The sequence below is a fragment of the Sycon ciliatum genome, chromosome 10 (assembly GCF_964019385.1).
Source record: "Sycon ciliatum chromosome 10, ocSycCili1.1, whole genome shotgun sequence".
NCBI classification, from domain to species: domain Eukaryota; kingdom Metazoa; phylum Porifera; class Calcarea; order Leucosolenida; family Sycettidae; genus Sycon; species Sycon ciliatum.
Genome location: NC_088652.1, coordinates 18,138,942 through 18,155,928, shown reverse-complemented (window position 1 = coordinate 18,155,928; position 16,987 = coordinate 18,138,942). Strand labels below are relative to the sequence as shown.

Sequence of the window (16,987 nt, the reverse complement as noted above, 5' to 3'; positions counted from 1 at the left end):
TGACGCGCCGCCCGCCGGCGCCCGACCGTAGGCGTGGGCACGCCATTTTCGTTCGTATGGCAACGCCAAAGTCATGCATGACGTAGTACTGACTCGAGCATTACATCATGATCATTCTGATAAACAAAACGAGAGCATTTCCTGGTTCAGAAACGTTTGGAATAGAAAGGTAAAAAGGCAAAACAGCAGTCTTTGTCTTTGCTGAGTTTGGACAAGCTGTTGTTTGAGTTGAAACGTTGGGGCAGTTATTGAAAGGCATAACCCTGTAGATTTGGTGACGATCACGCACAGAGTGTAGATATCTCGTCTGGAAGGTCCGTTTCAAAATGGTGTGAGTGTCGTGTTTCGTGGTCCCCCTGCTGTTGTGGGTCTGGACCAAGTACCTGCAGCCACTGTATGCTAAGTTCGTCACGGGCGAGAAGCCTGCAAGCAGCAAAGCAGAGCAGGATAGCGGAAAGGTAAGGAGCTAAATGGGAGATGTTCATTATAGCGGGTTGAATAGGAATTTAGAGAGAAATTATTCGACACTTCGTAACTTTATTGACTTTGGAAGAGTGAACTTTTCAAGTACAGTACAAAGCAATGGGCAAAGGCTGTCACTTTCGACTCTGAATTTCATCCACTCTTGCACCACTACATTGCAAAGCAGAAACTGGAAGGACTACTTTTTTTGTGTGCACATTGACAATCCCAGTCTGTGGAGTGAACTGAGTGCAAAGGTGAAACAGGCTGGTGCCAAGTACGGCACATTCATTACGCCAAAAAACTAGCCCACAGTTCGTGACGTCAAGTCGCGCCATGTTTCTTCTACCCTGCCTGGGTGCTCTTCAGCTTGCCTTTCCCTGTAGTGCTCTACTGGTGGGTCAGCCTCGTAGCCTAGTCCCACAGTTATTATTATTTTTTAAATCTTGATTAGGGCAATCCCCACAGGCCTAAGCCTTGCAGGCTAAGGCCTTTTTACAAGGTACCCTAGAGTTCCGTACTTTGCTGTAGCGTGATGCACGTCCTGGGTCCTTGGTTGCTTTTTTCCTGCCTCTGATCGCCGTGGGCCGCACTTTGTTATTGGCTTACGGTACTGCCGGGCGCCGAAGAACGACCAGGCTAGAATTCCACCAAGCACGGCATACCAATGTATACACGGTGACTCAACTGTGCATAGACTGTAGCACATGAAAATAAGAACGGTCTAGGCTACGAGGCTGACCACCTACTTTTGAAGTAGTTCTTCGGCGACCGACAGCACTGCAGGATTGCTTTGCTTGAAACTCTAGTTGCATCTGAAACATTGATTGTCATCTATGCAAAATAGATTGTATAAGGTGTTGTTTTTGTTGGCTGCTGTTGTTGTTTTTGGTTTCAGAGTTCTCCTGGAGAGCCCGCAGCAGAGAAATCAGATGAGTCAGCTCCACTCCAGGCAGCTGAGTCGGCTGAATCCTCGGATCTGCGAGAGCGCACCAAGGTCGAGGCAGGAGCGGATTAGCTGGCGACGTTGACGCTCGCTGCACGTGGCCGTCGATGCCAGCGTTGTTGCCGCCGTTGTTCGAGAGAAGCTAGCAGTCGTGAGATGCGCGCTGGACCGGCAAGCGATATACCCGTGACGGTCGCAGGCGAAAGATGGGCACGTCGGCCGATCAGCCTGCGGCTTGATATTTCCGTATCACCTTGCTGTGCACACGCGTATCTCGACTGTAAGCAACTCAAATTTTCTACTGAACGCATAACGCTGGACGAAGTGTTCCAGTATGTGTGTCCAGTACCAGTTTCTATTAATTTTTATACTGCACTTGCGCAGTGTACTTCTATTGAGTTTCCTGCATGAGATTATTGGCAAATGGCAATGCATGTGGTGATGTTGTGTTACTTACTAGTGATAGTAGTGCTCTAGTGCTTTATCTCATTCAGTGTATCTATCAAAATGACACTGAATACAGACATCCTTACGAAATAGTACGAAAGTTGAAGTGTTCGATGGACTTCTCGTGTGCTCTGGATGGCAGTCGCGAGCCAGTCGAGCGTCAAGTCAAGTCGGTGGAATAGTGCCAGCTCCGGTATGGGGAGCAAACCCTTTACAGATATCCTTGTCGAGATTATTCGCACCACATTGATCGGGTGTGCTGTGCCAGTGCCGGGGGGTGCGTCACGAGGGCTGGGAAAGTTTGCCTTTGCGTTGAGCTTGCGTGCATTATGCAAGTCAGCGGCAGATCCAGCGATCTCTACAGTTGGGGTTCCAGCATAGTCAAAACTGAATAGCTGATACATGTACATGAACACGCATAGGTATGGTTGCCAGTAGTACGTTTACGAAATTTAGGGGGTTCCTCCTGGATCTGCCCCTGAAAGTGTATGTAGACTCTCACTAAAGATGTGAGTCAGCGCTGACTTGCGACGACTTTCCATTTGGGCTGGGCATGCAAGTTGTAATGGATTGTTGGTGAGTTTGCGCTGCAGTGCCTTGATACTGGTGGGCTCGGAACATGTTCTACTTGCTCCGTCCCTTGGATTTTGAGCGGCTAACCGGAAGTCAGCAGTTGATTGCGACTCTGGACAAGTCTGAACTCTGTCTTTGTGCAGATCAGTCTGTGTGGGACACAGGAGGAGCAGCACAGATACCGTAAAGTCTTGTATAAAAGCCGCGGCTTCTATGACTTTCTTGGTGAAATATTGCAGGCTTCTATACAAGACAGGTATTTCTATGTATGTCAACACTAAAACCAGGCTTATGTGTGATTTGATGGGCCCAAAATTGCGGCTTCTATTCAAGGGCGGCTTTTATACAAGACTTTACGGTAGCTAAAAGCACTGCACTCACAATCTAATTTCTTGTATGGCTCCAGTCCACATGCCCTATTCCAATCTGAGTTCTAACAGTCCGAAGCATCCATGAGCATCAGGGAGTACTAAAAAAACGTTTTTTTAGTACTCCCTGATGAGCACTGGGCATACATGCACTGTGGCGGAGTATGAGAAACAATCTGATTGGAAACATTCTGTGGTCAATAGTAACTACATGTATTACAGGTTTGGTTTTTCCTTGCGAGCCTGTAACTATTGACACTACATGTATCCGATGATTCAGATCAGGTAACTATCACTGTGTATATGTATGTACATTGATCATGGCTACGAAGATAAACAGAGTAGAACTGACTTCGGATATAGCAATACATTGTACTGTGCTTCAGCTATACGAGTAGAGTACAGATTTTCATGGCGGCCTTGGAGGTGCGCTATATACTTTGTAATGCATGCGTACAAAGCCCAAGGCCTGTAACAAGAGTATATGGCCATAATGGACTCAATAATAAGTTGATTGCTGGAACTTGTAGCATGTGCTTAACGACTCCTGGTCAAAGTCAATCTAATCTAGACTTCGCCGACCAGACTCGGGAGAGAGTTTCACGTGTGCACCAGCACTCGCCAATCTACTGCATAGTGCACTGCTGCACAGTCTGCACCCTTGTGGTGGCCCACGGTCCCAAGGGTTCGGAGACGAGCAAGCCGGTAAAAAATTATCACCGGCTTTCTGTTCAGCCCGCGCAGTGGTTGCTCATCTCCTCTCTGTGAAAGTGACAGAACAGCGATGACGTTATCTTTGGATTTGGGAACCGTAGAAAAAGTTAGTGAAAGATAATGTTGAAACTGAAGGATGCGGCTTACACGCACATATGAACCGCACGCACCGTGCATGTTACAGTCTCCAGAGGAAGATTGGCTTTAAAGAATGATAAAAATAACTATTCTGATTAAAATGCCGATCATCTGTCGGAGTTTGAAGGGGAGGATTGAAAAAGTAGGGGCCCGAAAGCACGATAAAATAACTATTCTGATTGAAATGTCAATCATCTGTTGATTCGTACAGGATGGTGACCAAAGGGAAAGAGACACATTGGTAGGGAAATAATTGGGATAAAGCTTGGATTTGCTGTAAATGAGAGGGGGGGGGGGTGAAAACGGTTACACGGAAAATGTTATAGATATAGATATCAGTCTTTGATGGAAATGTGGCAGCACCTGATGGCTCCAGACAAACGGTGCGGGGTGATGACCTGTCGAGTAGGGGATGTTTTGAGGGGCCTTCCAGGATGACCATACAGCAGGAAGGATGTAGATTGAAGGCAGATATATCGGAAGACCAGGCGGAATAAAAACCAAGCAATGATACGAGGAGCAGGAAGAATAAGAAGAAGATGAGAATGAGATGAATACCGAAGTAGATTAGCCAAGTATTTAACGCTATTGAGTAAGAAATAAACAATAATGTAAGGAGTTGGATAGATCGATATGTTGCGTAGGAGAGACGGATGACTAGGGGAGTGTCTAGAAATGAGTAATAAGCATGAGGAGATGGAGAGGCGAGAAGATGAGAAGGAAGACAAAGAATGGAAACTCACAGTGTGTAAGGTCTTGCGGGAATCTCCTATTTTTGTAACGATTCCGGCAATAATTGCTACTGAAAGCGCCAGGTTCTCAGTGTTCGTGCTCGGTCGTCCGCATTGTTGAAGGGGTATCCACACTGTTCACACTGTCCACTCTGTTGTCGCCAACAAACCTGAGACTGGGGCCAGGGGGCGAATAGCAGCAAGACGACTGACAGACACCAGAGCGCGTGCAATTTCACCTGTGGGCATCAGGTGCATGCTGCTGGATAGAAGAGGGCTCTAAGGCCAGGGAGACCGGACAGATGAGTGCTACTGCCGCCATGACTGTTAACAGCGTTACCAATGATGGCGATGGCAATGTTTGCAACTGCGCGTTTATTTTAGCTATGAGAACAGCAGCATGTGATTCGTATTGTGACGAGATACCGTTCCCCAGGATGTGCCTGTGGCTACAGTTGATGACATGCTGGCAGTACGGGGCGAGTGCATTGCCATCATCAGCTCGGGATCTTCCAGATCTGCCTCGTTGACCGTGGGCAGCTCCTCCAAGGACACCTTTACCTTGAGATGCGCAGGAGTGTGGACGGAGGTGGCCAATTGCTTGCACGAGTGCAGGACAAGGGCCAAAAGGCACGAGAAAGATATGCCTGCCGCCAGGATGACGAGCGTGTGGGACGGCAGGCGAAGCACAAACGTGGGCCTGTTCACACGCTGCTGAATTTGGATGGGCTCACGTGGCCGGTCTCCCATCCATGGCGGCAGAGAAGACGTGAGCTTAGCCAGTGCGGACTGAACGTGGCCAGGAGAAGTGCTTGGTGATGCGCCGTGCGATATGGTAGTGGCCGGTGGTTTTCTCGCCATGGCACTGGTCGAAATGGGCTTGCCGTTGGCCAGTGTGAGCGGCAGCCTGGACGCTGCTTGCATTGTCGGCGGTATCGGGGGCGAACTGGTGGTGGGCCGTCTGGTGACGGCTGGCCTGGTGGGTGCCATGGTGATAGGCGTGGGCGGTGTCGACACAGCTGTGCGCTTTGCCGGGCTTGACGTACGCATGGCGTTCTTGGGCGGCTTGCGCTCGGTGGCGGCTGCTGCTGCTGCTGTGCTTTGCTTAGGTGCTGCTGTGGCATTTCCCGGCTTCAGATTAGTAACCGCAGGAGTACCAGACTTTGCCTTTGATGTCGCCGAGGCCGCCTTGTTAGAGCTAACGCTAGTAACGGCCGTCAGCCTGGAGCTGAGCAGGGCAGGTTTCACACGGTTTACGTCGGTGCTGCCTGCTGCTTTGCCGCGCGACGAGACTGTTTGAGTATTAGATTTCGCCGCTGGCTTGCGAGCCTCGGTGCCGTGCTCGAGTGCCATCTGTGTAGCCGTCGGTCTGCTCTTGGTCATAGCTTGGCTAGGGGATTTCCCTGTGCTACCAACTGGAATACAAGAAAAGCACAAAAACGCATGACACTACTGTCAGATCGGGCGCCGAAGAACACTTAGGCCCTCTGCAGACTACGTACATAGAACATCCAGTACAAAAATCACATAAAACCTAAAAGGCAACATTTTTCCACGCCTCCATTCAGACTACACATTTTACATGCAACATACATGCAACCTTCGACCCTACACAATTGCGCAATGGGGCCTGGGATGTGTGAAAGCAGCCGGCAGTCGTACAAAGTTTGTATATTTGTACGACTGCTGCCGGGTGTTAGCGGCCGTCGTGAGTTCCCTTCGGGAACGGACACGATAATTTACTCTGTTTTTTACGACTGCCTTGTGAAAGTATGATAAATGCGGGAAAGTTGCCTTGTACAAGGGTTCCCACCCTGCCCGAAAGGATTGGGCAGCTTTTTAGGCTTCCCGCCAGATTCTTGTTGTTGTCTTGGGAACTTCTATGTAAATGTAACTGATAGGCTGTTTTGTATCTAGTCTGAAAAGGGCCTAAGGCTGGAAAATGGCCCGGATTTTTAAAGAATAATTTAGGCTAGATTTACAGATTTTTAAAAGAACGTCTGGACGGTTTTCTACATGTTTTCCACGTGGTGTGATCACATGGTATGATCACATGGTGTGATCACATGGTATGATGCTCGCCATTGATAGGAACGAAACGACGAACATCTCATTTTGGAACAATGCCAGGCTGTGCACGAACTTAAAATGCATGCGGATGGCTTGGAAGCTGCAGCTGGCATGACGAATAACATTCCTTTCGCCCCCCCCCCCCCTCAGGACAGCTCTACAGCATTGGTTTCTGAATTATTTACATCAAGCCAACCATTCGTTCAAGTAGAAACATGTCACCCCCCCCAGCCCCACACACACACACACCATCCACCGTCAGATTGCATAGGAATCACATTTTGCCGCCAAAGTATTTTGTTTGTACAGGATTGAATTGCGAGGGGTACTAGTAAGCAGCAGCATTCAGCCTTCTCCAGAATAATCTGATTATCATCAACCACCACACCACACTGTGTCGCTCTCCGGCCGACCTCAACACGTTGCCACAGCGCACCATCGGCAAAACGACACTTCAGTTGGTACTCTGCTCCTTCAGACAGCAGCTGTTTCGATCATCAGAGGATCTCATCAGTGAAGGTTGATAATGTAGAATGGCTAACATAGTGAACTTTTATAAAAGGGTTAAAACCCTTTTATAGCAAAAAAGGGAAACGTAATGGCGCATCTTTTAGGCTTGAATGGACTCCGCATTGACTCTGCATATGCCATGTGGTCTACTGTAGTGGCACTGCTCTTCAGTTCTTCAGGCAAGGGACATGTTGGAGAGTGAGGAGTGCACACTACATGTAAGGTTCTACCCTCTTTTTTTGTACAGTCGTACCTTTTTAATCCAGCACTTTACAAACCAGCATTATGCTCGCATCTCTTCTAGTAATCAGAATAATCCTCTTCGTGCACACTGACTGCACCAGTAAATCAGATTCGATAATCCAGCACCCCCTCCCCCCCAATCCAGCAGAATTTCGTAGCACAAAATTAACGGTTCTGAATTTCAAAGGGACCACCGTATGTATGTACTCAGATGGTGAGCCAAGGAAAATATTAAATTGAAACAAGGAAACAAGGAAAACGGTGGGGCACAAGTTCTGTGTTTATGCGGCCGTCTGGTGCACGTCTGACTGTTCAAAAACCTGGTTTAGTTGGCGGACTCTAACGCATAACTTGTGCCCCACGGGTTTCCTTGGACCACAGTATAGTCATCGTTATCCCTATCCTCAAAATACCAAGGCAAGACCACACTGCTCACACTGGAACCGATCACTTGAAAGCAAGCGGCAACTGGCTTTGAAAACTTGGACTAGCACAAGCGAATACTACAGCACTGCTCAATGAAATCCAGTCGAGTTTCTCAAGTAAGCGCCGGGCGTTGCGCAGCCCTAGATTTGTGAACGCTAGGCTGCGAAAGGTGCACGGCGCCAACTTGACTCTCGCGACTGGATTTCATTGAGCAGCACTGTATTCGACGAGTGATACTGGGCTCTCCCAAAGGAAATTTCCACCAGGTGATGGTGGGGAGAGTTGTCGCTCGTCTCTCCTAACACAGGCGAGTGGAGCATGACAACGACAAGAAAGATAATATGCTCTTTGATGCCGATGGCAGAGATTCTCTTCTTCAAGACTATTACCAGGACCCGTAACGTACCTAACGTTGAAAAGTGTACGAATATTGGATTCTGTGACGCCTCATTCTGTCCAATGATTGCCTGCAGTTGACAGCGATACTTGGAACCAGGTCGGAGTGTGGCCAGAGTAATCTTGGTGTCAGGGGTATCCTGTGTTCAGAGACCAAGCAAAAGAGGCAGGCATAGATGTATGTGTGTGTGTGTGTGTAGAGAGAGACAGAGAGAGAGAGAGAGACGGAGAGGGAGAGAGAGAGAGACGGAGAGGGAGAGAGTGAGACAGAGAGAGAGAGAGAGAGAGAGAGAGAGAGAGAGAGAGAGAGAGAGAGAGACAGACAGAGAGAGAATGAAGGTGACAGACTCAGAATTATTCCCATGCCTGGATGTTCTTAGTTTGCGTTGTCCTCGCCGATCGATCAGGTGGCGACATGTACTGTAAAACCGGAAATTTCGGCGGAGACTTATGTTCGGTAACTTCGGTACAGGCAGTTTTACCTAAAATAAAATGCAACGAAAATATACGTACGTGCATGTCGACTGCAGTAAAGAAAATTTGTTTACCGATTTTTTTGCGCTACCGGGCCGTTGATTCTGGGAAATACCGAAAATATCACACCACCGAAAACTCCCGGTTTTACAGTCGCCTAAATCTGTCTGCACCAACAAGTTATATTATTGTAGTATTGCATAGCTGGACGCAATTGTGAGCTCGAAAAACCCCACCTTGTTTAGGTAGGAACCACCCATCATCTGTGATTTTGAAACACTGTGACAAACTCTGTGCATTGTGTCGTGGACACTTCACACTTCAGCTCGACATGAGATCACAAATGTTTTTCTCCTCGCGAACCAACGCAACTCAAGAAAACGCAAACATCTCCCCAAATAATTACAGCTAGCAAAGCAAAGCACAACAATTTCCCATGAGAGCACCCATGTTGTCCCCATGAGTTGTACGAGTGACATCACATTGACATCACAATGACATCACAATGACATCATGCCTGTGGTCAAAATGATGAGTAATTAATGCACTACTAACTTCGACTACTGTGTTGGGTCCAGTGCAGGTGATACGGAAGGACATGGCAGTCTTCTGTTCCTTGGGGTACTTGTCCCAGGTCAGTGTGTAACCAGCAGTGACGTGTCCGGACAGAACTTTCAAGCCAGTCGGTGCTGGGAGCCAGTCTGCACCAGTCATACAGTCACACACACACGAGAGAGAGAGAGAGAGAGAGAGAGAGAGAGAGAGAGAGAGAGAGAGAGAGAGAGAGAGAGAGAGAGAGAGAGAGAGAGAGAGAAAGAGAGAGAGAGAGAGAGAGAGAGAGAGAGAGAGAGAGAGATGGAAAGCAACCAACAAGTTGGACACCCAATGAGTTCGGAAATGTAGTTTTGGGAACTCCGATACAAACATTGCCAATGTTATCATTCTGTCGCAGCCTCCTGGGTTCATTTTCTTCAATGGAATGTATGGGAGTGAAGAAAACGAACAGCTGGGTTATCACAAGAGAGCGAGAGAGAGAGAGAGAGAGAGAGAGAGAGGGGGGGGGGGGGGGGGGGGGAAGGCATGAGCTGTAGTCACACATTCGAGACACAATTATACCTTGTTTATATTATAAATTACAATTATACCTTGCATCTTGCCCACATGAGCACATTTGTTGTCGGCTTTTTTTGTCAGGAAATAAATAATATGTACCTATTGGTACCTGACGGGGGAATGTATGTGCTATACAAATATAGCTAGTCTCCCAACTTACCCACAAGCTTGAGAATACTGGAAGAACTTGCACTGGTGACACACAGGACAAGAGTTGTGATAACAACAACGAGTGGAAGTGTAGTAGCGGTGGGCCTGGCAGTCATTGCGCACCCGCCGTTAGTCATCCTTGTATCCTGCCCTTTCATGGCCATGTGTGCACTGCAAGCAACAACACCAGGAACACATTGATATAAAACCATACCCAAATAATAGGTGCGCCTGCGAGTGTATGTTTGTATATGTGTGTGGGGGGGGGGGGGGGGGGAGGGTGCATGTGTGTGCGTGTGTATGTATGGTGATGGGGGTGGTGTGTGTGTGTGTGCATGCATGTGTATTCTCTGGGTACTGACTATTGAGCACTGACAAGTGTCCACGACCTCACGAGTATGCAACACTGCATGACGTGGGGTTTTAACCGTTTAGCATGTCACACTGCCCATATTATGTAGCAACAGACTGGGGTACCAGCTGGGCTATTGCGTCTTTTGATCTGCTACGTCTTCCAACATCTTAGTGAGTAATTCTTTGTTGCCATCTTCCATAGGTCCGTCAACTAGTGGTCAAATAGTAGTCTGATGAGTTCCCCGTCATCAACATGACTTGTCAGGAGTAATACTACTTGCTTTCGTGGAGTGTGGCTGGTGAACTGTTCGTGCTGTGGTCTGCAAGCGTCGTGTGGTCTCGTCGGCCGGTCAAATGAAAAACCTATCACTATCCTAGTGAGTGTTTCTTGGAGACTTTGGAAGAGCTTGTGTGTGGTAATTAGCGTACAGGCACTGGCTCTGAACCTGAGCTTGTGTGTGTGGTAACAGGGGCGTAGCAGCCGGTCCGGCCGGTCAGGCTTTGGCCGGACCACTTTTTCGCCCAGAAGTGCCCAGAATGCAGGATTATGCACCCTAATTTTAAAAATTTCCCGGGGGACACCCCCAGACCCCCTCCAACCGGACAACCTCCAACGGCAGTGCTACGCGCCTGGGTAACTAGCGTACAAGCACTGGCTCTGAACCTAACGTATTTTGTGAGAAATCGTTGAGATTTCAAAGCCAGTCAGCAGGAGTGTCAGTTGACGCCGTAATGAAGGGAACACGCTATGCATAGCACCCTGGACATAGCTCAGAGATCAAAGTTGCACACTCTTGGGGTCGCGTACTCTTGGTACTGAGTATAGGCTTTCAGTTTACGGTCCATTCACAAAAAGATGGGCCCAGGCTCTGGCGAGCTCCCGTATTAGGCGACTTTTCAAGATTTTATCGTACACAGTGCAATGCTGTGAAATTTGAAATTTGAAAAGGGTCCAAAAAGGGTACCTGAACTGGGGTTCGAACCGTACAATGCTCTGTTACAGGCAAGGTCAAACGGCCTGGATTTTGATGGGTTTTCCCAATTCAGTGCTCTTGGGGCAAAACCTGGCCGAAATCCTATTCTTGCTATGGCTTGCTTTTTGGAGAAATAGACTTCAGAAACATAATTGGAAGAGGATTCCATAGGGGATTGCAGAAAAAAAAACTCAACGTTTGACCCATTAATTTTATGACCAAAAGCTAGAAGTCCATCTTTTTCTGAATGGACTGTAGTGAGTGTCAGTGAGATGTCCAGTGGCAAGACAAATTTGGCAGAATTGGAATGCACTTGTCCATTATTTACGTATATAATAAATGTAGAGCCGAAGGATTTATTGCAATTACATACCAGTATAAAAACCGAGGTCCCCCGAGGTTTTTATAACTGGTATGTAATTGCAATAAATCCTGAGGCTACTACCGTAAAATCCCGCCAGAGCTCCCCGTCTCTCCCATCCGCCCCTCCCTGACATCTTGTCAGGGACGTGATTGATGGTATCCTCGTATGACTCTGTCGCAGTCTGCGATGCCGTACTGCACTGCTCGACCCCGTTGGAAATGTACGCAACAGTGCCCACCCTCCTGACCAGGGATCGCACAAACCCTGCGTTTTGTCGGGTCTGTACAACTCCTGGCTCTTGACCTTTGTTCGGTGTACGAGATGCACGAACAGTTTTCGTAGGGTGAGTACTTTTTCATGTAGCACTGAATGCAGCAAGTAGGACTCGCCCATCCGCCCCTCCCCACCTGAAGCGTCGAGGAGGTAGGGGCGCTCTGGCGGGATTTTACGGTACATTTATTATACATATGTTGACCTTCGCTTTCCCTAAAAAGGAGTATTTTATAAACAGTATATATTGGCTTTAGTGGTATTATTTTTATAAACAGTATTTATTGGCCCAAAAGCCAATAAATACTGTTTATAAAATACCACTAAGGGGTCGTCCGCAATTATCGAAAGTTTTTTCCAATCCGTAGTAGCTTCGAAAGTGGGTGGGTGGGTCAAGGCCAGTTACGGATTGAAAAACTTCCGAAATGACACGTGCGCGTGCCACGTGTACGTCTACGTGTAGCCCCTGTTTTCCACGCGCGGCTGCGCGCGAACTGTCTACTACTAAAGTCTTATAATATTTTTGTAGTTCTGGCAGTTTCTGCGCCCCCGCGCGCGCTTCCTTGGCTGCTCCTGGGCCGGGGATCATAAAGTTCGGCGCATTCGACGGCGAGTCGACACCTTCTATTTTTGAGTTTCACTGTCTCCTTCGTCCAGAGTACCGTCTTCCATGCACTCCTTTGAAGTCCTTCCGTCTAGCGCTGGCGCTGACGACTGTTATTGACTATGTCCAGACAGGCGACGTTGTTTGGAAAGGCGGTGAAGAAGCAGCCCTTTTTCAAAACCGCTGGTGACTCTGATTATTACAGAACAATAGGGCTTGAAAGTGATGACGTCAAAACGGCCAGGGAGTAGGAAGTTGACATCAGATTTCTATTTTTGGATCCACTAAGGTGTGACTTTGCTATTGCCTAAGTATGTGGGTGCATAGCAACCCACTCATGTCGCATGCAGGTGTGACTTTTATTTCGCCACCAGTTGTAACCCCGCCCCCAGTAGCCAAATCAGTCAGTTTCACTGGTTACATCACCTTGCTGAGAGTAAGACGGCTTGAAATGTGCTTGGATCCATACAAAAACTGGATCCAAGTGGATCCAATTTTTGAATTTTTGAAATTGTTGCTATGCTGTGACGTAGCACTTTCAAGCCCTATAAATTGCTTGTGGCAGTTGTCCAAGACGACGAACAAGGATGGACCAGCACTGATTGAGTTTGTTCCATATGTGTTGCGTTGCGTGTCCATCAATAATATTTTATTACGGACTGGGGGGGGGTGGGTGGGTGGGTGAGGAAAAATTTGAAGCTACTACGGATTGGAAAAAACTTTCGATAATTGCGGACGACCCCTAAGGCCAATAAATACTGTTTATAAAATACTCCTTTTTAGGGAAAAGTGCAGTGCTGCATGGAAAAGTACAGTGGTATTTATTGAGTCGAGCAAGTTTATTTGAATTTGATACTGTTGGTGGTGTGGTCACTAATGAGTGTGGGTATTTATCGAAGGTCAATATATTTCACAGTGTCACACGCACTCATCCATATTTGGACTGCAATAAGAGTAAAACCTGGATGGGGTTATGGGGTTATGCACTCTCGACTGTTATTTTGGACGCACTGCTTTCCTTTTCCTTTTCCTTTCCCCGACAACTGACCACGGTGTTTTGCAGAATAGTTCTCGGTGGCCACAATACATTATAAAGCTGTTTGATTGCGACCCCTTGACTACACGCCCGCCGTACTTTTAGAGATAACTGCTCACCTTGGATAGCATCGATCTGTACGAACCAACCCACCGAGAAAATCCTCCGAGTTGTCCCTGTGTACTCTACATTCAAAGCGGCATTGAAAGGTTGAGGGCAAACTTCATTCCACCAGCTAGCTTGTAAGTTTATTTTGGTGGAAAAACACACTGGTGTAAATAACTGGCGGCCTTGAAACAGGAAAGCTGCCTCCCATTTGGCCTCCACCTTCGAATTTCGGTGTTCAACTCGTGCTTTTTGAAAATACTCCCTGAAGACTGTGTTCGTGGCGGATGTTCTGTACAGTACGTTGTTGAGTTCATTGCCGCGCGTCTGTGGAGTTGTTTTTTTCGTTGAAAAGGTCAAAGTTCGAGACAAATGTTGACCTATAGTACTAGGTTCAGGACTGAGCACGTGTGGTTCATGTATCGTACTGCCCCTGCGGGAATTTGCGGAAAAAACTCTCGAAAACTTGGGCAAGAAATTGCGGCAGAAAACAACAAAAAATGCGACGAAAAGTGCGGAATGATGCAGAACTTGCCAGGAATTCGCGGAATTATTTACAGAAAATTGCGGATTTGGGCCAAATCACGAAATTTGTTGCATCGTTTATTATATCTAGCTACTCGGGAGTAGTCCGAGTCGTACTATGCAAATAACCTACAGGATCATGGAAAATACACAGAAGCCTTGCTTGGTAGTTTAACATGGTTTTTTTGGTTTTTTTCACATGCGGAGCACATCCAAAATGGATGTTTCCGTAGAGAGTTTTTTTTTGCTGCGGTTGGCAGAGCCCCGGTCTTGCGACCATTTGAACCGTATTGAGAAAACCCAGGTTCGGACCCTCGTTACTCTAGGGGTTGGTGGGATTCAGAAATTTTTCTTTTTTTGTGTTGTAGATGTCGTCGTGTTGCCGCCGCAGTATTGTTCACGTTGTCGCGTTGCTGCCGCTGCAGGGATCACGTCTGGAAAGGATTTGTGATTGTGATGTCTACAACACATAAAAAGAAAATGTTCTGGTTCAAATGGTCGCAAGACCGGGACTCTGCCAACCGGGTTATGGTTGTAGTCAGGAGCACTACCCGTCCTCGCCTTGTAACATGCTGTCAAAATCGAAAAATCGGATCATGGAAAGCACTGCGTGAAAAGTGCATAAAAAGTCCAAGGCAAGAGGGCATAGCCACAGAGGTCACGTGCTCTACTCTCTTCCGCGGACCCCCCCCCACCTCGGGCCCCGGAACTCCCTGGATCCGCCCCTGGTCCGACTCATGTAGGCGGTTTCAGTTGAGCTAACTAGTGTATCGTCATGCTACTGAGTACTGGCTACTGGCTGCTAGAAGTCCACCGGGCTGTGAGGTGGGTACACCGGCATTGTGCTCTGCACACTTTTGATTCCCACTATAAATAAAGTATACAACAACAACAACTGAAGATCGGTGAACATTGCTCTAGAAAATCATCGCAAATGATGATGATGAAATTGCAGAACAGCTATTGCGTAGTAACAAGCTACGTCCTTCTTAAAAATTTAGCAGCTGGCTGTAAGGGATGGAGGACGCACAAGCGCAAGTAACACGTAGTACTGCAGAAAGGAATGGAGAAGCTGAAAGCTCCCACGGTGGCATTGCCGGGGCATTGTTCAGCAGTAAAATAATACTGTGCCACTGGAAATCCGTCAGTTTACGCGCAGTAAAACAATACAACACTAGTACATGTACAGGAAATTAATTTTGTCCGTCTTTAATCCGGAACTTTAACCAGCACCCTTACTAAACCGGCATACCGTTCAATAGTCAGAATGTCCTCTTTACGCACACAGCAGCAGTAACTCGGATTTGTTAATACAGCAAGCTCCCAAATGCTGCAGAACTTCCGTGGCTCAAATGGTGCCGAATTATAAGCGGACCGCAGTACAGCGTAGAGAAATTCATATGCACACATTAAGTGTTGAATGCACCTTCTGTCTTGATGTGTATGAGCGTGTAGACACACAGACAGACAGACAGACACACACACTTACACATATACACACATTTACACTTTGACAAATTTACACACTTACTCACACTTACTCTCACACACACGCACAATCACACACGCACGCACGTACGTACGTACACACACACACACACACACACACACACGCACGCACACACCCACACGTACACACACACACACACACACACACACACACACACACACACACACACACATTCAGTGACTAAACACGCCTAGACGCCGGCGACTGTAGCATATTCAGCACCGGTGGTTTCATCGCCGCTGTCACCATCGGCTAATGTATTGGTTGAATGGTACAGTGGGTTCATGGCCGTCTCACTGCAGAACACACAGCACAACGCCATACACATCACACAAAGCAGCATAGCAATAAACGGCAAGTCCATGAAAGTCCGCTCTGATACAAAACCAATATTACAGTAAATATCGGATATAACGTGCCCCTTTGATTTTCGAAAATGTATCACTATATCCGGTGCATCACTATAGCCGATTTGCATGTTTGACCGACACATGGCACATGACTGCACATGAAATGATGCGTACACGCTGGAAAAAGCATGCTGAAAGTGCATGCATGCTCCGCGGACTGTGTACCGGTGCATGACACAGAGCAGTGCATGGCAGTGCAGTACGAGTACAGACTGTACATGTACTAGAACTAACTTCGATACATCATGTGGCATGGCTGCTTCTTCAGCGTGTTCTCCAAAAAAAGCCTGAGCTGGATCCGTGCTCACGTAGATCGTAGATCTACTCGGTGTCCAACGAGTTGCGTAGAGCCAGAAATAGACATGAGTGGCTGTGTACGTGAGTTGGCAACATCATCGTGAGAGGCAACACAGCCAGAAACGGACAAGAGCATGCAGAAAGATCACTCTTGATCATTATATGCGATATTTTCCTGTACATTTGATATGGTTTGCTTCCTGAAGGCCATCACAATAAGCGATATATCGGTATAGCCGGTAATAGTGTATATAGTGATATTTTAGCTGTATTTTTTCAGATTTGATTTTGATTTTGACGTGTTCTATCACTATAACCGGTATATCATTATATCCGGTCACTTTATAAACGATACTTACTGTACCACCATTGGTATCTTATGAATGAAAAGACAACATTCAACGTTGAGTGAGGAAGAAAGAGAGAAATAAAAGAGAGAAAGATAGATAGAGAGGTACAGATAAAGATAGATAGATAGATAGATAGAAGAGAGAGAGAGAGAGAGAGAGAGAGAGAGAGAGAGAGAGAGTAAGTTACATTTATAAAGACAGGTAAGTCTAACAAATGAGGACTGAGACCTCTACAACAGGGTTTTTACGCCTGAAAGCAGGTGCATGATTTAACAAGCAGGTTGTCAGTCTAGATTTTATGCGCAGATGGAGAAAAAGCGCAGAATTTTTGTAATGAGATGAAAAGCAGAAATAATAAGAAATAATAAGAAAAGATGAAATGAAAGCCTGCTCACAACCCCGCCCAGCCTTGCGAAAACTGGGTATG

General features: G+C 47.1%; 1 protein-coding gene and 1 long non-coding RNA gene across 3 annotated transcripts; one reads left to right on the top strand and one right to left on the bottom strand.

Moving 5' to 3' along the window:
• The first annotated feature begins 18 nt into the window (after window positions 1-18).
• Window positions 19-1,961, top strand: LOC135826409 (uncharacterized). Its single transcript, XR_010555276.1, has 2 exons — window positions 19-458; window positions 1,361-1,961. It is a non-coding gene; the product is annotated as an uncharacterized LOC135826409 (long non-coding RNA).
• Window positions 1,962-4,565: 2,604 nt separating this feature from the next.
• Window positions 4,566-13,703, bottom strand: LOC135826400 (mucin-5AC-like). 2 transcript variants are annotated; one of them, XM_065339014.1, is made up of 5 exons: window positions 13,483-13,703; window positions 9,772-9,932; window positions 9,054-9,199; window positions 8,035-8,164; window positions 4,566-5,794 (listed from the first exon to the last, which is right to left on the bottom strand). In XM_065339014.1, exons 2-5 carry the CDS (start codon window positions 9,923-9,925, stop codon window positions 4,764-4,766), a joined length of 1,461 nt encoding a protein of 486 aa, XP_065195086.1. In that variant the 5' UTR covers window positions 9,926-9,932; window positions 13,483-13,703; the 3' UTR covers window positions 4,566-4,763. The 2 variants fall into 2 exon arrangements, with proteins under 2 accessions (XP_065195086.1, XP_065195087.1); XM_065339015.1 differs by having other exon boundaries at window positions 13,517-13,703.
• Between the last annotated feature and the right edge of the window lie 3,284 nt (window positions 13,704-16,987).

Excerpts from the sequence above, each read along its gene's own strand:
- LOC135826400 (XM_065339014.1), bottom strand. The coding sequence starts at position 9,925 with ATGGCCATGAAAGGGCAGGATACAAGGATGACTAACGGCGGGTGCGCA. Across the intron at positions 9,200-9,771 it reads CAGTATTCTCAAGCTTGTGG|ACTGGCTCCCAGCACCGACT; the intron begins GTAAGTTGGGAG and ends TGACTGGTGCAG. Across the intron at positions 5,795-8,034 it reads CGTACACTTTTCAACGTTAG|TTGGTAGCACAGGGAAATCC; the intron begins GTACGTTACGGG and ends CTTGTATTCCAG.